The sequence below is a fragment of the Lynx rufus genome, unplaced genomic scaffold, assembly GCF_022079265.1.
Source record: "Lynx rufus isolate CCGP_SWC_20201006 ecotype Redwood Valley unplaced genomic scaffold, mLynRuf1.p SCAF_1, whole genome shotgun sequence".
In the NCBI taxonomy this organism is placed as follows: Eukaryota; Metazoa; Chordata; class Mammalia; order Carnivora; family Felidae; genus Lynx; species Lynx rufus.
This window is the reverse complement of record NW_025814823.1, coordinates 67874464-67890078: the sequence shown is the minus strand read 5'-3', so window position 1 is coordinate 67890078 and position 15615 is coordinate 67874464. Positions and strand designations below refer to the sequence as shown.

At 40.6% G+C, this 15615-nt stretch overlaps 1 protein-coding gene across 1 annotated transcript in view; it reads left to right on the top strand.

Moving 5' to 3' along the window:
* Positions 1 to 15615, top strand: part of UGGT2 (UDP-glucose glycoprotein glucosyltransferase 2) — a 189379-nt gene that overhangs the window by 76630 nt on the left and 97134 nt on the right. Inside the window, exons 11-13 of the mRNA XM_047081127.1 lie at positions 211 to 302; positions 5046 to 5196; positions 15350 to 15469. Coding sequence (XP_046937083.1) covers positions 211 to 302; positions 5046 to 5196; positions 15350 to 15469 — 363 coding nt within the window. The remainder of the gene's footprint in view (positions 1 to 210; positions 303 to 5045; positions 5197 to 15349; positions 15470 to 15615) is intronic.

Sequence of the window (15615 nt, the reverse complement as noted above, 5' to 3'; positions counted from 1 at the left end):
TGTTTTGTTGGAACATAGTCACGCCCATTTGTTTACATGTCTGTGGCTGCTTTCGTGCTGTAAGGACAGAGTTGAGTGGTTGTGACAGAGATGATGTGGCCAGCAAAGCCTAAACTACTTACTATATGACCCTCAGAAAGTTTGCTGACTCCTGGCATAGATCACTGTTGGTACATGACTTGGTTAACCATTCCCCTGCTCTATTTCAAGGGTCTTCATGCTAGATTTGAAATTCAGCCAGGTGATGCTTGTCTGTTCATAAATGGACTTCGTGTGGATATGAGTGCTTATGATCCTTTTAGGTAAGTATTGAATTACTGATACAAACTAACTATGACTTGTATAAAGGCAAATGTTGTCCTAAGTTTTGTATTTGCCAAAATGCAAATAATTACTTTAAAGGTAAGTCAAATACATGTGTTTGTGCAAGACTTCAGAAAGTCTTGTAATTGTCATGGGCAGAATTCTGTTATTATTTTGGTGGAGTACTCACAAGTGTCTTAGAACGCAGAATTGGGAGAGACCTTGGCAACATCTGTTCAGATGTGAAAATTGAAGTTTCTGAACTTTCGTCCTATACTTGTCACATTGTTGGGAACGGTCTTTCATGAGTAGGTCTGTCCGTTAGCAGGGAAGTTCCTTGGGATTGGGCTGAGCAGCTGAGGACTTCTACCCTCCAGAAAGGAACTGAAAGGAACATGACACACTTCCCCAGAAGAATGAAAACAAAAAGAGTTTAAAGGACTTCTATTTTTCAGAAAGGAAATTTGAAATTATAGAATGCAGGGTATTATCTGTTTAGGTCAAAAACAATTCTTGAAAAATGCTGTAGGGCAAAATTACAAAGTATTGTGTTTATCATGGCCACTGATCCATAAATTAGTCAAGCGTCAAACAGAAGAAAACTCAATCTGAAATTATTTTACATTTAAAGAGAAGCATAAAACTACTTTAAAAATTAATAAGGTAAACTGAGTAAACACAATACTTTAGTTCAGATATTCTATTTTAATTCAGTTGAATAAACTTTCATTGAACTTCAGTTAATTAAATATTTATCATCTTTTCTTACCAATTTGGAAAGAGCAGGAAAGTATAGGAATGACTGAGAAACATAGTAGTTCAAATGAGGCTTTTCTCTTTATTTAGTTGGATCCTTGGGAAAAATGATAATGAAGTATCTGTAGGCTAAGTACTGTACATAGAGTAGAGTGGTTGTTAGCTCCTGGCCTGTGAGCTTCAGGGGGACAAAACTTCAACTGTGCTTAGGAACAGTGAAAGTGGGTTTAAGAGAGGGAGAAAAAGGGATGCCTGGGTGACTCAGTCGGTTAAGCGTCTAACTTCAGCTCAGGTCATGATCTCACGGTCCATGAGTTTGAGCCCCGCTTCGGGCTCTGTGCTGACAGCCCAGAGGCTGGAGCCTGCTTCAGATTCTGTATCCCTCTCTCTCTCCACACAACCCCTGTGTCTCAAAAATGAATAAACATTAAAAAAAATTTTTTTTGAGAGAGGGAGAAGAATGGTGGGTAGATTTCGGGAAAGTCTTCATAGGAACATTTTGCCCAGTAATTTAGAAAGGCTTTAGGCTGTTCAAGAAATAAAGCCCCCTTGGCTCCTCCACCTGGTAGGTAGCGATCTGCACAACACGTAATACAAAATCACTAGTCGTAACTACTGTAATTCCCTCCAAGGAGGAAAAGAAAACGCGTGAGGATATTTAGGTTTTCTGGCATTTTTAGCCCAAAATAAACAAATTCTCCAAAAGAAATCAGAACATGTAGAATAAAACCGGTGTGGAGCATGAAAGGAAGTGATTCAGGAGAGAGGAGAAGGAAGGAAAATATCCTATTACTGAAATTATGTCCTAAATCTAGAGCAAGGTCCTGTGCCACTAGTACTTCAGAATTGCCTGTTTAAGAAAAGATTGGGAGTGAGGAATTAGCTTCTTTCCCATCTCCTGTCTCATTGCATTTTGGCTTGTTGAGGCCTGATACCATGCACCATGACCTTCAGGTCCTGGAAGTAGTGGGAGGAGCTGGAGCCTCCATGGGTCAGGCCGGCAGTGGTTCAGTCATGGCCCAGGCCGAGCCTGGCTCTCCTCCCCAGCGAGGTTAGACAGCAGGAGGCTGTAGCAGTGACCAGGGAGGAAGGCAGGTAGGGATGAGCAAATTTGGAGCTCCATAAATGGTGTTTCACACCTGTGCCCTAGAGCCACCGACTCATCTTTTTCTTTGAACAATCACCTCAGCCACAGATTTGACCAGACAAGCTGGTGCCAAGTGGATATTAAGCATTTTGATAACCAACCTGTTCTGCTTGAGTGGTGTCACCACAGTATACCTGCCAAAGAGACAGACGGAACAAAGGCGTCTTGATATCCCTGCTTGTGTGGGGCTTCTTTGTGTATCTGAAGTTATCTGACTCACAATCCTTCGGGGCTCTTGATAAATACGTATTTGTAATGCACGCAGCATTAGAATTCAGTATTGCAAATTAATTCAATATTAAAATTCAATTCAGTAAATATCTGAGTGCCTGCATGCTACAGAAGCTGGTCGATATTGGGGGTATAATGGTAGAGATAGAAATAAGTGGTCTAGTCGGATAACTGATACCAAATATATAATGACAGTGTGAATTATAAAAGATAAAGTGCAGTGCTCTGGGAGGTTATAACTCCAGAGATTTAAACTAGTTCTTGGTGGAACATAGGGACAAGTAGAAATGTCAGATTTCTTCAAGGAAGTGATAATTTAAGCTAACACTTAAAGGACGAATCAGGCAAAGTGGACAGTAGAGGTTCTGCAAGCAATGGGGTGTTTGGAGAAAATGACAGCGGATTCCTTTGGCCGGGCTGTGGAGTGAGAAGCCAGAAGAAGCTGAAGCCACACATGTGAGAAGGGTCAGCTTGCGCGACCCAGTTTCGGATTTTTGCCTTTTGTCTTCAGGGCTGGAGAAGCCAGTGAAGGGCTCTAAGCCAACCTAAAGATAGTACCTGTTTCAAAGAGAAGCATGAGAAATTACTTTGTTTCACAATCTGTAGATATAAGGCATTTTCTTAATAAATAGACCTACCATATTTAAAGAACCTTTTTTTTTCCCTATTGGTAGCCAAAATTCAGGATTTGAAAAGAGCAAGGAAGAAACTAATGCTTATAGAGGACAGCTGTATGCCCAGTAGTGAGTTAATTTAATCTTAATACCTTATACAGTGATTATCACCATTCTCTCTTTTAGATGGGAAAATGACACTAGTGTAACTCAAAGATAGGGATACAGCTGGCAAAAAGCAGGATTCAAAACCTCATGCTCTTTCCAGTGTACTGTGTAACTCGATCAGGTTTTTCTCTCGATGGTTTTCCTTGGAGACTAGGTTGGGATAACAAAGATGGTAGATACAAAACCTGTGGAGAATATTAAAGTTGTCCAAAAAGAGTGACCAGTAAGCATCGTAAAATGTTCATTTTTTTTTAATTTTTTAATTTATTTTTGAGAGAGAAAGACTATGAGCCGGAGAGGGGCAGAGAGAGAGGGAGACACAGAATCTGAAGCAGGCTCCAGGCTCTGAGCTGTCAACACAGGCCCTGACACAGGGCTCAAACCCATGAACCACGAGATCATGACCTGAACTGAAGTCGGAGGCTTAGCCAACTGAGCCGCCCAGGTGCCCCGCATCATAAAATTTTAAAAACGGAGAGAGCACTGGCAAGCAATCCGGAATTCTTACCTTACAAAATAAGAGAATTTAGACCAAAGGGGTTAAGAATTTCAAGAAGCCTCACATGAAGTAGCATGGTAGCCCAGACTAAATCTTATAATTAGATTGGGATTTGGGGGATCTAAGCTAGTGCTCTTTTGAGCATACACGTCATCTTCTCATAGATTGGAGGCGGGTGGGTAAAAACGGTGCTTTGTAAAGCAGTGGTCAGGAGTGCCTGGGGTACAGACATTCAGAGCCAAGTCATCCAGGCCAGCTGAAAACACTAACAAAAACCAGCTTTTGTAAGAGTTCGGATATTAGATCTCAGCCTTCTAAATGTAGATCTCTCCAGGCCTGCCTGAGCATGGTATTCTGAAATCCACACATTGCTTTATTCTGATTCTGTTCATTTCTGAAAAGCGAAGTGACTTCTTCCGTGGTTGGATTTTGTGATGAAGCAGTTCGGTTAACTATTATAAATATGAATTTTAACACTTGGTTTCAAAAAGCAATAAAGTCCTTTCTTGCCTGGGAAAGCTTTACCTTTGCAAACACACACACACTTTACCACTACCCGTAAAGTCTTACCTTTACAGATACAGGGAAGCACTGCCTTCCTATAGCATTCATACCCCAGCTCTGTCCTCACCCACTGAGAGGCCTGGGCAGGAGACCACCAACCGTCTGGGCCTCACCTGCATCACCAGGACGTCCTGAGGCGGTTGTGAGGTGCGCTCTGTTTGGGGAGGACGTAGACTTACCTGGAACACAGTGTGAGCTTGATCAGTAGAAGTGTAAGGAATCAAATTGCCCAAACTTTTTGCCAGTGGGATTGTATATTGATGTTGTTATTTGTAGCAGTAATCTTCCTGTCGTGTTTAAGAGCTCTCAAAGTGTTACATATATGATGAGAAATTTTAGTGTGTGTTCTAAACAGATGTGAACTTTCATGTTTTAATGGGGCTTTTTCTGTGCTAAAATTTTATATCATGGGTCCCCTTGTTTTATTAGTTGATTTACCAAAATGGTGACCTAGTATATTTTTCCCTTCATTTTTGGCTTGCTCAGGGATGAGCATATCTTCACTTCTTTGCTAAACAGTGTAATAAATATATCTTGTTGCTTTGCCTTTTAAATAGAAAGACTCTGTCCATGTACACAAAAAGTCAACATGAGCTTACCCTAGATAATTAGAACTCCTTGTTTGTTAATAAGTTTTATATTTTTCCTGATATTCATAAAAATACCAGTGGAATCTGTTTCTAATGCTTTAAGAAACTTATAAACGTTAAAGTTTTTTTTAATGTGGCAAATGAAAGTAAAACTCATTTCTTTTCTTTAAAAGAATTTTGGATATGCTGAGACTAGAAGGAAAAATGATGAATGGCCTTCACAATCTTGGAATCAGCAAAGAAGATATGAGCAAATTTTTAAAATTAAAATCCCATGTTTGGGACCATACCTATGCATTAGATATTAGGCATTCTTCTATAATGGTAAGTGCTTATGTGTAGTTCCTTTTTTAAAAAAGGTTTTTTTAATGTTTATGTTTAAGAGAGAGACAGAGACAGAGTGCGAGCAGGGGAGGGGCAGAGAGAGAGACAGATAGGGAAACACAGAGTCTGAATCAGGCTCCAGGCTCCGAGCTGTCAGTAAAAAGCCTGATGCGGGGCTCAAACCTACTAACCAGGAGATCGTGACCTGAGCGGAAGTCCGACACGCTTAATGTACTGAGCCACCCAGGCGCCCCTCATGTAGTTTAAAAACCTTTAGTAGCTTTAAGACTGAACGTAAAACCCATTGTTGGCAGGCCTTCAAATAAATGTAAGCATTTTGGAGAAGGTTGCAGGAGACTCCGAAGAAAAGTGAAAATACAGACTCCTCCCCTCTGATTTCTTGTATTAGCTTTCCTGTCTGTCCTGTTCTCTGCGTTTCCTCACAAGAACTCACTCGTTCAGGATCCGTCCCAGCTTTAAAAAAAAATAATAAACACAAATAACCCCATAACTGACAGCAAGAATTGAACATCCACTATTAAAATCAGTGGAATGTAAGGATGCCACCTACCATCACGACAAGCTCGTCTGGCCGGTTCACAGTGGCCGCAAGCCTTCCTGTCGGTGCTGCACCTGCGGGATTGGGCGTCTGCTCACATCCCCGCCTGCTCGCAGCTCCAATGCCCTCCCAAGTGAGGCCCTTGAGGCTGTCGGTGGCCTTCTCCCTCCTTTCCTTTCTAGGCCGTGAAATACTCTTCTCCCCACTTTCCCTTCGTCGTGCTCCCTCCAGCCAGGCGGCTCCTGCTCGCTCTTCGGCTGCAGCTCCCAACAGCTGGGACCAAGAGCAGCTTTGGAGGATGTGTTCCTGTGTGCCCTGTGCAGAGTCCCAGCATCCCCTTACGTTCGGCGATTCACCAGAAGGACTCACGGAGCCTAGAAGTTGTCATACTCGAGGTTACAGGCTGTTGTGAGCAGAACACAGAGTGGCGTCCACAGAGGGAGAAAGCACAAGGTGAAGTCCAGGGGAGACCGGGCGCAAGCTCCCACGTGCTTCACTTCCCGCATGACCATGCACGCCAGGCGCGCTCGAGCCGGTCTGTCGTGTAGGCATACGGTGGCTGGGTGACTGAGGTCAGCCACTCAAGCTCCTGGCCCTCAGACGGAAGGCAGGTGTTCATCCTGTCATGTTCACGTTCGCTCTGTACAGACTGCCGGAGCCTGCAGCGAGGTCCTCCGCGAGGGAGAGAGGCCGCAGTCGGAACCTCTTAAGGGCTCAGTTACCGGAAGCCAACCTAGAGGACCTTTGTCACGGAAACAAGCCCTTGTACAGAACGTGCAAAGTGTGAGCAGCGCGGCCCACTGAGTTAACCCTTTCTACCCTGCCACGTACACACACGTGTGTGTCTGTGTACGTATTTATTGTTACACGATTACCAATCCTTCCTTATACTTTGGGCAGTTAGTTTTTATAATTTTGCAATTTTGTTCTGTGATTCTTTGAGGACTTTGTTTCTTACTAGACCATATAAACTTGAAAGTAGGAATTTTTATCCATTTTTTTCCTCTCACCATTATACACCTGGTTTTAGTAGGTACTCAATAAATATAAATATTCTTTGAACAAATAAGTAAATATTTATCTCAAACCAACATAAAACATAATTTTTAGTTGTGAAACTAGGAACATTCTAATTACAACATAATATCACCATTATGATTTAACATTAGTATAAAAAAGTTTGGCAGTTAGAAAGAAGAAAATAAAAGTATCATGTGGCAGATTATATAACTAAAACTCCTCCAAGACAGCTGTTACAATTAATAAGAATTCAGTAAAATGGGTTTGAAGTGACAGCAGATCAAAAGCTTTATTTCCAAAAGCCACTTGGAAGACACAATGATTTATTCATAATATAAAAATGCAAGTACCTGGATAATATCTTTACTATGTAATCTTAATAATGAATAATACAAACTGCAACTTAATTGAGGAAATATAGACAGATATAAAGACAAACGGAAAGAGCATTAATTGGCAAAGACTTTGAAGCAGTTGTGGCTGTGGTGCCTTTACAGCATTTATAGACTTTGATCAAGTAATTTCACTGGAAACTCACATAAGGAAATAGTGGGAAATGGAGAAAAGTGTTTATACCCAAAGATATGATCACCACTGCATGTTTTTAAAGCAAAATAGAAATGAGTTAAGTATGTAATAGAGAAATGTTGTAAATTTTATATCCATGTGCTCAGGTATTATTCAGACACCAAAATTATGTTTATAAGGATTGTGTGTATAAGGATGTGTCAGGAACAATGACTGTGCTCTCATGTTAAGTAAAAAATATTTTTTTAATTTAAATTTAAAAAAAATTAAATTAAAAAAATGTTTTACATGTTAAGTAAAAAAAGATTATCTTACATGATAAGATAGAGGATCAGAAGGAAATGTATCAAGATGTTCTTATTAATGGGTGATGTGGTTTAAGGGGTAGTTGGGTCTTTTTCTTCATGCTTTCTGTAAAGGCCAAATTTTTAGCAGGTATATTTTACTTTCTATGATCGGGGAAAAAAAAATTTTTAGAGATTTTATTTTTAAGTAATCTCTAGACCCAACGTGGGGCTCAAACTCACAACCTCAAGAAAAAGAGTCACACGCTCCACTGACTGAGCCAGCCAGGCACCCCAGAAAAAAAAATTTTTTTTTTTAATGTAAAGAGGTATAACCTCTCTGAACATCTTGCTAACTGTCTCATGTAAAAATTTAAGGGATTTTCTTGGAAGTATCTCAGTTTTTATAGTTCTGTCCTACCTGAAAAGCCTTCTCACTTACAAATTTAGTCTACCATCCAAGAATCATGGAAAGACAACAGCAACAACGAAATGCCATATTCCCTAAGTTATTAATTAGTTTATTCTCTAGTGTATTATTAGTGTATTCTCTAGAACACTAAGTGCCTTGTTATAAATGTTTATTGCTACTGTGTTTTACTGCTCTTTAGACCATATTGTCTCATTGGCTAGATATTACTTTGACTTGGAAATCTCTAAGCTCCATTAACAGATGTCTTCTCTAAAAATGTTTCATCAGAAAAAGGAATGACCATGTTAGTAATCCTAATACTTTGTGACTTTCAAGCATTCGTGCATTTGTAGAAGACACTGGGAGTGTGGGCTACAATAAGAAAAGGAAAGTAGTCTTCAAGACTACTCTTAATAAGAAATAAATCTATAAGGAAACCTTGCAGCTCCATTTATAAAATAACATCCTGGTCCTCCCGGGTTGGCCACGAAGGCCAGTCACCACTGGAGAGGGGCAGCCTGATGCTGTCCCCATTGCCCCTTGTCCCCCCAGTGCCATTTCCCCACTGCACTGCTGTGACAGCTCTCTTGATCCAGCTCTTGGACACCTTAGGAGACGTTCTTTTCCATTCTAAGAGTATCAAAGTAATTTTTTATTGAGGTAAAATGTGTATAAGATATGCTCCTTTAACCTTTATAAGTGTGTGATTTGGTGGTATTAAGTACATTCACAGTGTTGTAAAGTCATCACCAAGATCCATTTCCAGAACTTCTTCGTTCCAAACAGAAACTCTGTAGCCATTCAGCAATAACTCCTTCTCCCCTTCTCCCCAAACTCCCTGGTAACCTCTGTTCTACTTTCTGTCCCTATGAATTTGCCTTTTCTAAGTGCTTCATAAAGGTGAGATTATATAGTGTTTGCCCATTTCTGTCTGTATTTCACTAGGCATACTGTTTTCAAGGTTCATCCATGTTGTAGCATGTGGCAGAATTTTATTCTTTTTAAAGGCTAAATAATAGCTTAATTTTTTAAATACCCTTTTTTGCATATTATTAAGGGAAATTTTGTGTCTCAAATGCTTTTATTTTTCCACTTGGAAAGTGTCTGCTTTCAGTAGATAATTATTTGTGAGAGTTGATTTTCTGGATTCCTTTAAAAAAAAACTGGCAAGAAATGCAGAGCTCTGGGTTTGAGTACTCTTCACCTTGGTCTGTGAAAGCAAAATTAACTCATGCATAAGCTTGATTTTTGCTTAGATTTGCTACCTCCCAATATGATATGTATTTATTTGTTTACATATAATCTTCTTCCAGTGGCATGTGAGCTCTATAAAAACCAGGACTTTGTTAAATATCCTCAGCATCCAACAGGCCCTATCACATAGGAAGCACTCAGAAAATCTGTTGGATGCCTTAATGTCAAAACAGTTATTCATGAACAAAAGCAATACTTTGCGTTTAATTCTTTTTCTCCCCCTGGATCTGTTTCTGTACTTTTTGTCTTTACAGAAAAAGCTGAGTCACTGAGTTAGATTACTTCGACCTCTGTATTTATACCCTCCCCAAAACAAACCCTGGCAGTTTATTTCTTAAAATCTGCTTGCTTAAAAGTTGAGTAAAAACTCAAGAAGGTCATTGAATATTCTCCCATCCTTGGTTAACCATTTTAGGTTTCTCTCACCAGACGTCAGGAGACACAACTTAAATTTTATATAGTTTAGTTTCCTGTTTCTTGTCTTGCCACAGTACATCAGGTTTCACTAGTATTTTGTTAAAGTCTGTAAAAATGACCATACAATTGTGTGCTTGGCTCCTTTGCATTGTAATTCCTTTTCAGTCTAATGTGCCAGACCCCCCATCATGAAGGGGGCTGGGTCATATTCCACCAAAACTACCCCTGCCCCTAGCTGCAATTTTCTGTCTTCTATTCTGGGATATCCGTGATGTAGCCATATTCCTGAGTTGCTTATGATCATTTTCTTCAATTTCCTTTTCTTTAAAGTTCCCAAGTCACCCTAGCCATTTGTCATCCTATCAAAACAGCTCTAATTCTTTGTTTTTGTCACAAAATGACAGTGATAAGATTAAAAACAAACACTAGTCAGCACAGGCAGAGGAAATGAATTCTTTATCCAGATTAAGAATGTAACTTGCTACCCACAGTGGGCCCCACAGTCTATGACAGCAAATTTCCCATCCAAGCCCCATAATGTTGTAAATCAGCTTACCGTAGACACATGGGTTTACTCTGGACTCTTAGTTCCATTGATCTGTATCTTACCCTTATGCAGACACCACACTGTTTGATTACTGTAGTTTTTGTAAGTTTTGAAATTGGAATTGTGAGTCCTCCAAATTTGTTTTGTTTTATTTTATTTTAAGATTATCTTGGCACTCCTAGGACCCTTGCCCTTCATTATGAATTATAGGATCATTTTGTCCATTTCTGGAAAAAGGACAGTTGGCATTTTTATTGAAATTTCATTGAACCGATAGATAATTTAGAAGGTATTGCTATTTTAATACATTAAGTCTTCTGATCCATGAATATGGGATGCCTTTCCATTTGGTCTTTATTTTCTTTCAGTGATCTTTTGTAGCTTTCAGTGTACAAGCCTACTACTTGTTAAACTTATTTCTAAGTATGTTATCCTTCCTGATGCTATTGTAAATGGAATTGTTTTCTTATGTATATTTTAGGATTTTTCAATGCCTCTTAATTTTTTGTTGAACATGGGACATTTTGAACTAGAAGTCAGATTCTCACCTTCCCTGGGTTTGTTGTTACTGTTTGCTGTTGTTTTTATCATTTGTTTAGTGTCTTCTCTGAACTAACTTTGTAAAGTCTATATTCTTTTTTGTGTGTGGCCATGGAAATCTCTGTTATTCTAGCCTAGTCATCTACTCAATTTTGGACAGAGATTTACTTAAATCCCCGGACCCAGAAAACCTCCCAGTCTTGAATACGGGCTCTATGTGTGTGGCTGAGGGAGGAGGGGGCAGCTTGGGTCAGACCCTCAGCCAAGCGGTGTGCATGTGCCTCAGCCTTCACTCCCTGCTTGCACAGAACTTCAGAGTCAACCTGAGAAGAGAATTCGGGGCCTTTCAGTCTTCCCTGGGCATGTGCAGGGCCGTTTAGAAAATCCCAGGAATATGCCAGAATGTCTTAAAACCCTATTTCCTAAAACGTCTCATTCCCCAACCTTTCTTCACTGGATTTTGACTACTCTGCTTTCATCCCAACCATTTTCTGTTGCCTCAGGGAGGAGTAACTAAAACATTTGCCCATAAATGTTTTCCTCAAATTGGGTTTGCAGCTCTAACACTGTTACGACTCAGTCAGATAAAGCCCTGGTTTTCAGTGGGTTTTCTAGGAAGTCACCAGACCGTTCAAACAAAAACTAGAATTCTTTCAGAATGAGGTCCATTGTACTTTCTCCAGTATTGGTACTGGAATTCAGGCTGCTGTTGTCAAAGCTACTGATAAGCTTGGTAGCAGAAGATAGGACTGGGATAACTTATCACACCACAAATCTCACTGCTCTTACTGAGACTCAGCCATTTTTCTTCAGTATTCTCAAGGTTGCTGCAAGCTTTTGGTTAGTTTTCATAGTTCTTATGATGTTGATTCCCTCCCCCCCCTCCCGGATTTTCTAGTTTTTTGTTGCTTTTATGTAAGGGTGGAGTTTTGGAATTCCTTAGCCATTTTGCTGATGCCACTCCCTCAAGAAAACCCAAAGGTATAAATTATAAATCTTTTAAGTGTTTTGCTTCTCTCAGAAAGAGAGTCATCGTGTAACACCATGACCAGCCTTGTGTCCTTTTGCTGACCTGTGTAGCTCCTAGGACACTGAGGAGATTGTCTGGTAGGTTCTACTCTGTTAATAACAATGTCTTTTATTCAGTGTCTTGGCAGCCCAGTAGATACAAAGGCCAGAGTTGCGACCAAGGAAACTAATAGAGGTAGTTCATTGGAATTTCAATGCCAGCTCTCGATGCAGCTTTGTGAGGTCACGCTCACAAAGCTCATTGCTGCTGCTTCTGTAAATTTACTTGAAGTGAGAGATGGGCAGTTCAGTCTCTGGGCCTATGCACCCAATTTCCATCGTCTCTGTAGTTCTCCAAAGTGGATCAGGGTATCACGTAGGTGAGTTTACCCAGCACCCATGCTATAAATTGGGCCATTGCTGTAGTGTTTGTTCTAACTGCAGTATTTGTGGTAAGAATCATCAAGGGCACTTGTTTTACATGGAGATTCCTAGGCCCTATTCTGAGATTCTTGCTACTTGGTAGGTCTGAAGGCCGGCCAAGGAATCTGCATTTTCAGTAAACACCCCAGCTATTTTGATCCATATTAAAAGTGACTCTGCCTCCAATCATTAATCAGGTTCAGTGGGACAGATACATAAAGCATTATAAGGCCAGTTTTTCACATAAAACCAATATTAAGTTATCAGGGGGATCAGATATTCACATCCTCTACTCTGGTGCCTTTTCCTCCACTGGCCTCGGATTCCCAGAGAACAATGAACTGATCTAGACACTGCTAGAGTCTACCAGGATTTCCAGTTCATAGGGGATTCCTAGCATATTGCCAGGATCTTTAGAACTGTTCCCATTACCTTCACATCTTGGCAGGAGTTATCTCAGAAACATAAACAAGATATATCACTACCTACTTTTCCAGGGAGACTGAAGTTCTCCCTTCTCCCTCCCCTCAGTATTACCAGGACAGATGGTAGCAGAAGTAAGCTAATCACAGATCCCCATCATACTTGTTAACCACAAAATGGAAATTGTTGCAGCTGACCTAGTTACCCCTGCCCACGTGTCTTTATGGACTTCTTCAGTACGTCCCGGACTGAACCGTCTCCCTTTCCTGTCCTCTCCCCTCAACAACCTGCTTCTGTTACAGCTGCTGTCTCAATGTTGGTATGCTGCTCCTTTCTGAAAGCCATGAATTACCCTAGATTTTCCCTCTTACTTGTCCCTCTGTGTGTGTGTCTCTGAATTCAGTCTTCTCTCTGACACCACTGCCTCTGACTTGGTTCAGCTCTCCAAAACCTCTAGAACACTGCAGAAGCCGCCTAATTTCTTCAGTCCCGATGGTCTCCTCCCTCCTTTCTTCTGGGACTTTCAGGGGCATGTGATAGACCGTTTGCCTGTGTCGTTCATCTCTCTTACCCTTTGTTTGAATTTTTGCACTGTTTTTTTCTCTGTGTACTTTAGTTAATATACACTTGATTGACCTGTCTCCAGCTGACTTATCACTGTCTTCCTCCGTGTCCAGTCTACAGTTAAGAACTATAAGAACTAATTAGGATTTAAGTATAGAGTTTTAGAATCTAGAATATCCCAGGGCGCCTGAGTGGCTTAGTCAGTTAAGCAACTGACTTTGGCTCAGGTCATGATTTCACAGTTTGTGGGTTTGAGCCCCATGTTGGACTCTGTGCTGACAGCTCAGAACCTGGACCCTGCTTCAGATTCTGTGTCTCCCCCTCTCTCTCTGTCCTTCACCTGCTTGTGCTCTGTCTCTCTCTTTCAAAAATAAACATTTTTAAAATTTTTTTTAAAAAACTAAGTAAAATCTAGAATATCCTGCTGGCTCTGTTTTTAAAAAATAGGTTTTTCTCTTAACATTTTCCATCCTTCCATCCATTTTCTTTTTATTTTTTTAAAGTTATTTATTTTGAGGTAGAGGGAGAGAGAATGAGCAGGAGAGGGGCAGAGAGCGAGGGAGACAGAGGATCTGAAGCGAGTTTAATGCCGATAGCAGCAAGCCCGATGCGGGGCTCAAACTCACAAACCATGAGGTCATGACTTGTGCCGAAGTCAGATGCTTAACCGACTGTGCCACTCAGGTGGCCCTATTTTTGTTCTTTTTTTAATATGTAAATCATTAAAGTCCTTGTGTAAGTCCTATGTTATCTGGTTTTTCTCTTACGTTGTAATATTTGGTCCTTTATTTACATGGCAGTTTTTGAGAGGAGCCCCAAGTTGCCGATGTAAAGTCACGGAAGCAAAGGCTTGTAAGGTTTGCCCAGCAGTCCAGGCAGCAGGCCTCCCCCGCTCTGTTGAGGCAGGTTTCTGGGCTTTGTGAGAGCTCTTCTGCTGTGTGTCTCACTTCTAGGGGCTAGCCCTCCCTCTCCTTTTCTCAAAGCACAGTGTTTACCAAAGTCTTAACACTTTGAACTTCAACTTCTGTCTCCTTATTACCATGCCCTGGCTGCAGTTTCAACTTCCCAGTGTCGATTCCCCCTAGCTTTTTTTTTTTTTTTTTTTTTGGCAGTGTTGAGGTGAGTATGTGTGTGTATGCTCACGTGTGCAGGTTAGTAGTCAGCAAATGAGAGGAATTTGTATAAAGACGGTTTGTTTTCTTCCCTGCAGTTTCCTCCTCTCCTGGATTCTCCCCACCCCCACCCTGGCCCAGTTCCTACCATTTAGGAAACCCTAATTTTAACTTCTGTCTTTCCAGCACAATATGGCTGTCACTTTCAGTTTAAATTAGTTCTTCCAGGCTGCAATTTTGAAAATGCCCCTAGGGATAGAATTGAGGTGAGCATGGAGCTTTTTCCCTTAATGCCTCCTGCTTTCAAGGATTGTAACTCCTTGACTCTTGATTGTTGGTTGACCTTACCTCCATGTAAACAAATGTTTATATGTTTTCCGCCCGCTTTTAGCATGTTTCAGGCAGGCGGCTTAGTCTAGTGTAAGTAGTTACCTCTTGATTCTAATTGGCTTTCCAAGGTATCATGTTTTATTTTCCTTATGTCTGAGGGTTTAAATTTGAGAAGGGAGGTGGAGGACCTCATTGCCTCCTCTACTGCTGATAATTAAGATAAACACTTATCTCTCTCAAATAGTTTATGGAGAGTAATTTCTATGCAATCTTACCTATTCATTTTTATTGAGAGAGAACACGTCCGAGGGTTGGGGGAGGCTACTGGGAGAGGGAGAGAGAGAATCTTAAGCAGGATCCACACCCAGCGTAGAGTCTGATGAGGGGCTTGATCCCACAACCATGAGACCACGACTTGAGCTGAAATCTAGAGGCAGGCCCTCAACTGACAGAACCACCCAGGCACCCCCAATTTTATTTTTTAATATGAAAAACAAACCTGAATAGAAGTGAGTTGTTCTGGCGGGGGAAGGCTTACTCTTAAAGGCCATGGTAATAAAAATTGTTGTACATGATGTATTCCTTAATGTAAAGAATATTCAACTGGCTTCTTCCATTTAATCAGAAATACATAAATTTCTGTGTATGATTTTACTTGTTTGATAGAATAAAAATTGGCTTTAAGATGATTTAAGTGTTAATATACTTAAAGATTTCTGGATTCTTTTCTAGTGGATCAATGACCTAGAAAATGATGATCTGTACATTACATGGCCTACAAGTTGCCAGGAGCTTCTAAAGCCAGTGTTCCCTGGAACTGTACCTTCCATAAGGCGTAATTTTCATAATTTGGTGAGTTTTATTTTGACACTTTATATACATCTTTTATAGAGATGTCAGCATTCTTTTTGGATTACCTTGTTCTTGGTAAATAGGCATCTGTGTAATAAGAAGGAAATACTCACCTGATGCAACAAGCTTAAGGTGGCATGACTGAC